The sequence below is a fragment of the Argopecten irradians genome, chromosome 3 (assembly GCF_041381155.1).
Source record: "Argopecten irradians isolate NY chromosome 3, Ai_NY, whole genome shotgun sequence".
Taxonomy (NCBI): domain Eukaryota; kingdom Metazoa; phylum Mollusca; class Bivalvia; order Pectinida; family Pectinidae; genus Argopecten; species Argopecten irradians.
The window spans coordinates 6,056,778-6,065,351 of record NC_091136.1 but is presented as its reverse complement, the minus strand read 5'-3'; the positions used below and the strand labels follow the sequence as shown (position 1 = coordinate 6,065,351).

Sequence of the window (8,574 nt, the reverse complement as noted above, 5' to 3'; positions counted from 1 at the left end):
TTGTGGTTTATGTAAAATGAACATGTAGATTATTAGACATAATTTCCTGAAAGTGAATTATATATTTATAAATGATTTATTGTATGACTATACAAATGCGAATATGTTATTAAAAATAAATATATTAAGAAAATGTAATATGTAATTGTAATTAATTACCTTTTTGTTGTAATTGTAATTGTAATTAATGACATTTACAAAACTGGGTAATTGTAATTGTATATGTTATTGAGTTTTGAATTAGTAATTGTAATTAATTACATTGCAATGCAATTGACCTGAACCCTGATGTATAGCTATACCAACTGTATTTGACCGATCGCCAGGTGTAATATAGCCACGCCTCGTGCTCACAAACGCACGTGTTTCTGTTCAATGTCGGAGCAAACATCGTTGCACACACAATACAAAATACAAAGTCACGTGCGGTTTGATTGACAGCTGGCGATCCGTCAATGGACATATACAATGTCCCAACTCGAAATGAAATACTTCACAACAATGTATAAACGTACAGACTGGAAGAGGTATGTGCACAGAAAATGCCTAAATATGATAACAATATCACACAGCTGTTTGTAAGCAAATCTATAACTCGTGTTGGTTTACTATCACATTAACGGATCGTGTCTCTTTTTTAGTCTATGCCCCAAAACCCTTTTTACAGAGCGTGAGAAAACATATGCCATGTGTTAGTTATATGGAAAGGTCATTGTAGAAAAAAACAACTGGCGAAAAAATACTGTATTAAAACTCTGAACGCTGACGTGGAAAAAGCATTTGACACAGAGCTGTGCGAGCTTGACTACTGGTAAGAATTTTTTACATTTAGAATGCCATTCATTATATTCCACTATACTTTGCATAGTTAATTCTATAGTTCCGTTAGAAATGCTCGACAAGCTCTTACAATCACCAAAAAAACTTTTGGTTTCATTTTTTTTTTAATTTTCAATAGAAATTTTCAATTGCCAATCTTATTTCTTTATAAAGGTCCAACCAATCACATCCGTTAAGTGTACAAACACTCTACTATGAGATAGAATTAAGAAATCAACCTTTATAAGTGATGTAAACATTTATTCTTATCTATTACGATATTTTGTCCTCGTTGTAACCGTTTGAAAGTTCTAAATATAAACTGTACTAATAGAGTAATGGTCGATCTAAAATTAAAACAAAAATCATCTGCAGTGTCCTTTGCGCATTCGCCACTCTTTGATTAAGGTAAATTTGTCTAGTTTAAATTCAGTTTCCGTAAGAAGTGATAACATCTGTTCAAGCGCTAAGGGTACTATAGAAATATGTTTTTTGTTTGGTTTTTGATTCAATTGTTGAATGATTAGTTGCACTGTCCTCCCTGATGTGTTTAGATGTATGCCGCCTTTCTTCGTTTAAATACTAGTGTAACTTAGTGGGACTACACAATATATTAGGTCTGAATCATTTATTGTAGTAATATCAAATCTATTTATTCTTTTGAGCAATGAAATCATTTGTCTTTTACGAATATCCTGTCGGTTTTTTTTCTATGATTCTGGTAAAAGATATTTTTTTTTATTACAAAAAGAAGAAATTCTTTTTAATGTGGAGCATACTTAGTATTTGTGAAATGCCGACTGAGTTTCTTTAAACTTATATTTGTCTTCAGTTTCTATCATGTTTTGTGATTGTGTTCTGCAATCTATTTCCAATCTAGTATCACACTAACATCAAACGCTTATAGGCACATAAGGAACTTTTATATTGACTTCACGTTTTAGATTAAAATATCAAGGAGACCTTTTAGAGATTTAACAATGCATTTATCAGTTATTTGCATCTTCATCCTCGTGTGTATTGTGACAAGAGTGAGTGGTGACAAAGAGAAATATTGGAACCATTATGCAAAACGAAACAAAATGGATAATGGCGATTACCAGATGGACGATGACGGGTCATCCGGATGTAAGCTGAAGGTAGAGTGTGAAAACAAGAGAGGTGCAACGGGATTACCAGGTTTACCAGGATTAAATGGCCACGACGGACCACAGGGTCCTAAAGGGGACCAAGGACCAAGAGGCAACCCAGGATTACCCGGTAGGTTCGGACCGCCCAATACCACAAATTATAGCTATCAATGTTAGTAATATGATACGCGGTGTCCCATAAATAATGTTACATTTTCTAAATTCGATCATTTGTATGATGCAGAAAAGAAATATTTTATTTGCAAATTGTCTACAATCAAATGAGTTTTTTTTTTATTTTGAATACAAATAACTAACAAAAGTACAAAAACAAATAATCTTAGCAACGATTTTCATAAACGACATTTTGCAAAATGCGGTCAAAATGACGTTATCCTTGACGTTTGAGCAACTTGAAAACATATTTAAATTAAAGTATCGACGGGTTTCTAATATTCTAATGTGTAGTTGATGGATTAGACATGTTTTCTGGTATTGGTGATTACTGTCTATAGTTCTGACAAACTTCCCACTGGCAGAATTTGTTGAGAACTGGAGCATAAGATGACCATTAACAGTGTTTTACAAAATATGAAACATATCACATTACCTTATTAAGTCTTCTTGACGAGCCAACTTTAAACGTTGTGACGTTATTATGACGTACCTGGTTGTTAATGGCCCACTACCTTTCCAAAACGAACATTTAAAGTTTCTTAAACACAAGCATTTCAAAAAAAGGTATATTGATGGCCTAAGATGAGGTTTCAAGACTAAATAAATGCAAGATTCCCTTCGTAATATATGTCAACATTGAAAATTCGTTTCGCTGTTTTGCCGTTTGGCGCAGTGATAGACAACTATCGCGCGATAATTAGCACGACGGCGGGAATCATAAGATGGCCTGCTTTAAAAATTAAAAGCCTTTTAGGGAAAATAATGGACCTTTAACTGAACTTAATTATTCCTTTATATTATCCATGAAATAAAACGTTTGGTAACATGCCCAAGAATATCATACAAACATATATTGAAGTTTGTAACATTTTTTTTTTTTTTTTTTTTTTTTTTTTGTAAACTGTATTTAACTTAATAGTCAAATAATGTTATTAACATCTTGATCATAATTTAAGGTCATTTCACATTGCCTAAAGCATTTTCAACGATTGCCATTTTGTTTGACACTCAGTTATTTCAAAGATTTCACGATGTCAACATTTTGTGCTTGTCCTTGTCAGTTTCTATATTTGAATACATCACATACCGAAATGTATGAGATGTAGTATTTTTCGAGCGGAACTGAAAAGCAAACAGCTGATCGTCAAGCGGAAGAGTCTTGTCTTACGGGAACATCAGTCTTTTCAATTGTCTACATTAAACATTGGTAAACTGTATACATCCTGGGTATATGATGGATCCACAGTCTCACATAGTCATTGGACGTCTAAGAACGAGAAGTATACACAATTAACTTCGGTTTTCGTCCAGGTACACAGCAAATACACGTTACTGGCTCTTCTGGTGGGACAATATATGATCTCTCCTCTATATAAACAATGTACTAGCAACATGAACGATATTGATTACTTCTTGGTGTAGTTTGTATACAGATACAGAATCTGGTCATGCCATTAGTCGACCGGATAAAATCCCTGACCGCCCACTTTGGTTGGTACTCGGTGGTTCTAGAGCATTATACATGTATTTCAGAACTGGATTCCAGAAAGGGGACGTCGACATTGACACATGCATACAATCAATGAGTACTTTGCTATCAGACAGGTTTTTTTTTTACATTTTCGAGGCACAAAAGGATTACATATTAAAATACATGTGCCAGTGAGGGAGTACATTTTTGACGACAACAGCATAAGCAAGTTTGTACACGATGAAAGCGTGTGTCTCTACCCAAAAACACACATGATATAGAGTTGTCAGTTTAAGTAATATTAGCCTTTATATACGTTTCAAATATTTATATAAATATGCTGGGTTTTGTGTTGTTACTGCCATTTTTCTATTAAGTCAATCAAACTGAAGTTTATTTTCCTTTTAAGAGATTCTAATATAGTTTTACATGTAATTTAAGACACAATTTGTGACAGAAATGTTTTAACAGCGCCTGCTATGTGTGTAAAAATGAAGGCCAAGAATATTATACATAACAAACCAAACCTGACATGTGTGTTATATCATTAAAATAAACATTTATGAAGAGACCAGTACACAATTTATTTTTAAAGTATGCTTTCCTCGGTTGACGATGCTTACGTCTGATTTTGTTTTGCACTTTATCTCATAAGTAAGATGCCACCAAAGTGAAAAGCCGCTACAAATCATGCCACCATGATTCTCCAAAGAACATCAACACGCAGAGAAACAACAATTTCAGTTGATGTTCAGTCTGTTAACCAGACTGGTAACAGCAGATAGCTAGGGTAGTGTAAGAATGTGTGGCGAACGATTGTCGGCAGTGTGCCATCCAGCAATGGGAACACCAAGTCAAGTAGAATTGATACTAATACTAGGCCTGGGGACATGACCCAACCTACACCCAACACCCAGAGTGGGAACATCAAATTCAAATTCGCTTCCTGTTAGTGAGACTCTCATCAGTGGTCATAATAATCATTTGACGGCATTGCCCTCATTGACAAAAAAAGAACAAGAAAGCTTTGAACAATCAATCGAATACATGGCTGGGGTCCCTGTGGTGCAGTGGGTACGGCAACTATTCATATTATCTATCCATTGATTAATGGACAAACACTATCCCTATCTATGCTTCTACTTCTTTTGTAAAACAATGTCAAGAGATGTGTCGCTCCATACTGATGGTAGAAAAATTGCCTGTAAGGGAGCTTAATAGTATTATTATGGTACTTAAATCAGACGCATGCAGTTTTCATCCGTACAGGAGATGACATGGGATCGCAAGATTTAGCGTGAGGTTCTGTTACGCAAGGGAGGGAATTCTTATCACGTAATGAAAAATTGTGTTCCAAACTTATCCAAAATGGTTTTGTTTTGATGTTATAGACGGAAGGTATTGCCCCGGGGCTGACGGCGGTTGTGACCATTACCATGGTTACTAAGTGTCTTGGTATGGTTCTCATTAACCCAACATCGTTTATTTATCAGTGATACAATTTTGTCTTATCAGAAAGAGAGTAAATATTGGTTTTGTATTATGAAATCTGGCGTTTCTTTATAGATTCGATAACAAATAGAATAAAAAACAACGTAGATCCATTGCAGATAAAAGCCGTTTTAGATATCACTTATGCTTCGGTATACCAGTTACTGTTATGGTATTATCAAATTGTCTCAATTATTTTTATTATTCATTATCGGAAATACATTTTTATGTGTTGACATAAATGTAAAAGAACGTTACATATTATTTCAGGATCCTATAGAACTCCCGTGTCTTTCTGCGTTGCTATGGAGCCCAACGCAGGTCCTTTAGAGGGTCAAGTGTTGGCATACAGCAGTGTGCTCCACAACCAAGGGTCAGGATACAATTCTACGTCTGGGAAGTTCACAGCTCCAGAGGCCGGCGTTTATGTCTTCAATATTGTTGTAGCTGCACAGGAAGGAAAATCGGTAATATTTTTACATAATCTAGAAACATATTATTACTTTTGCAAATGATTACAAAACTATTATTTCTAAGTATAATGTAAAGAAATTTCAAATTAACTGGGGCAGTTTGATTAAAAATTATTCACTAGTTTTCAAAATTCAAATTTTTAAGGTAAGACATTACGTATAGCAGAACAAATATAAATGACCTCACTTTTTGATATTAGCAAAAATATCTATTCATTTACTTGATTTTCCTTTTGGTTCTAATATCAATGTTGTATGACCCTTAACGAGATCCCCACTTTGGGCGCGTTTGCTCATACGGTGTAATGGCCATTTCTTGTTTATAAACAACCAGACCGACACCATTTCTGTTTGGTATGCTTAGCGTTGCACAAATGAGTTATATTGAGTGTCCTCGGGTGTCAATAATTTATCATTTTTACAAAAAAATGTACACTAGTTTAATATGCATTTCTTTAGATAAACTACATAAGCCTACGGCTATCGCAACTGACCAATGGGATTATCCAGGCAATACGCATTGCCATTTTCCCTATATAACATAGCTTATCTTTATGTTTTGTGAACACCTGTACGATGGCATGTATACGCCTTGTCAATATACACATAAGCAACATAATTTTGAAAACAGTTTCACCAAAAAGGTTGTCAGCAACCATAAAAGCTGTCGATTTTTTTTACAATTCACAAGTGTGGTACTTTTTTTGTCAAATTCTGCTTTGCTTTTAGTTTATTTCGTCAACGTTGTATTAGTCCGTATACGCCTGTCTTTTTTCTAAAGTTGACATAGACATACGTTTAAAGGATCCAGTGTTTAATTATCTGAAATACAGTGGTTGATATTACTTCTTTAAGTAATATATAAATGATCTGTCATTCATTTCCCTTCATATTAGATTTATAATACGAGTTTAGAATTGCAAGCGTTCGGCGAGCTAAAAAATGAAAAAAAGCGAAACTAGTATCATAATACTTATATGAAGGGAAACGAATGATAGATTCTATTTATCATATGACTAATATTTGCCTTTGTTTCTTCCCGTTTTGAGTTTTCCGCCCGATGATTCAACAATCGATCAGCTAATATTAGGACCGTATGATCCGTATCACTAGAAAACAAATGTTGGTCAAGTACAGTGTACCAATGCGCGGTAATAGCTAGTGCGAAAAATAACCAGTTTAATGTACTTCATTATCAAAACGTTACAAATGTTAGGAAAAATGTTGAAATCTATCAATTTTGTAGCACATAAGCGACTTCACTAGTGACATTTTATGTTGTGACGTTTTATTGACGTTTGGCGCGAAAACGCATTTCCAAAAAGTCATTCACGGTTGCTGTCATGCAGGATTTTTTCACCGCTTTGAACTTTAACTGTTTGATTTAGGAGATTTTGAAGATGTTTTCATCGATTATCATGTTCAAATCGATACGAGAAGGTGATAACTGATACTGATTTTACGCAGCATTATAAATTTACAGATAAGTGAGGTGTCGTCGTTCAATCCAGCATTTCGTAATAAAATATTGTAGCAAAACGGAAAGCCGTTTCCCAATCGTAGAAATAGTACTATTCATCGGAATTAACTAATCACATTGCAGAAAGGTTATAATACACGTGTGTAATAAATGCAATTTATGAAATGGCTTTATTGAATGGAAAAACATGTTCATATGATACATATATATTAATTGAGAACAAACTTTATTTGTATTGTAACTTTTGCTTGACTATGGCAATTTCACATATACTAGTACATTATTCTGAAAAGTACGCCCGTTTGTCTGCAGTATATACACCGTATTTCAGGCCAATGTATAAAACAGCCCAGTGAAGTGTTATCTTGCTGAACACACACTTGCGTTCTATAAAAAGAGTTATCGTTTAAATATGTGCAATAACTCTGGAGCAATCCCTGTTTTACAGTGCTGTTAAACACACTAGTCTTGTTGTATCATGATCCAACTCGCTAACATCGTTTCCGTGAATATTTTCTACTACAATAGATGTGTTATTCAACTCTCATTATATCAAATAAACATTGCAGTTTTTAATTAACGATTTGATTATAGCATATGTGGATACATTCCGTGCACATTCTGATACGGTGAACTGTGATCGCCCTTGTCTTTTATTAACCTTTTTTTTCTCTAAAAACTCACGTGTGTGAAATAGATTCCATAACCAACAACCCTTCGTGGTGAATAGCTATATATGTATGTTACAGGCCGCGGTCCAGTTAATCAGATCTGTTGCGGACGATAACCAGGATGACGAAGGGATCGTAACAGTGTGGGCCGAAAGTCTGCCCAGATGGGGTACCTCATCAAACACCATCTACTTATCATTAGACCAGAATCAACAAGTCTATTTAATCGCAAGACGAGGTCTGAAATCATATTACTACGCCGGCAGGTACACAACCTTTAGTGGACATTTGGTGGCGCCTGGAAATTAATTTTTTTCTTTAGCCAATCCACGATTAAATGAGTTCACAAATAAAGGCATTCACACTAGTTCCTTTTCTTGAGTTTTTTGTCTATCCAATTTGATCAAGACATATATCTATTTAATATATAACGTGACATGATACTGGATTCTGATTGCCCATTCACATGGGTATCATTTGCATTAGTGCCCAGTGAAGCATGAACTATTGAAGAGGCGTTAGATTGAACGTGAACCTATTGTGACGTCACTATTACATGGCGTCATTATTACTGTACGTTTCGATCAAGACAACAAGATGGCGGACAGACTGTGGACAGGGAAAGAGACAAATGCTGCTTTTCTACGGATGACAATTCACCAGTGCTTTATTAATATAAACTTCTATCTTCATGAAACCCGAATATCGTTTAAAGAAACAGATGTTTGCAACACTTGATATGTTGTACTTACAATGTAACAACAGAGTAAGGAAATTAAAACAGCGTTGCAAGGCGTCCCTTGAAAATTTAATCAAATGAAAAGTGGTCATACACATGTGAAGGTGATGTACTAAAACCGAT

The 8,574-nt window shown here is 34.7% G+C and overlaps 1 protein-coding gene across 1 annotated transcript; it reads left to right on the top strand.

Moving 5' to 3' along the window:
- The first annotated feature begins 663 nt into the window (after positions 1-663).
- On the top strand, positions 664-8,079 carry LOC138317405 (complement C1q-like protein 4). Its single transcript, XM_069259042.1, has 4 exons — positions 664-811; positions 1,764-2,079; positions 5,359-5,555; positions 7,791-8,079. The coding sequence occupies exons 2-4, from the start codon at positions 1,800-1,802 to the stop codon at positions 8,019-8,021; spliced, it is 708 nt and encodes a 235-aa protein (XP_069115143.1). The 5' UTR covers positions 664-811; positions 1,764-1,799; the 3' UTR covers positions 8,022-8,079.
- Positions 8,080-8,574: the final 495 nt, after the last annotated feature.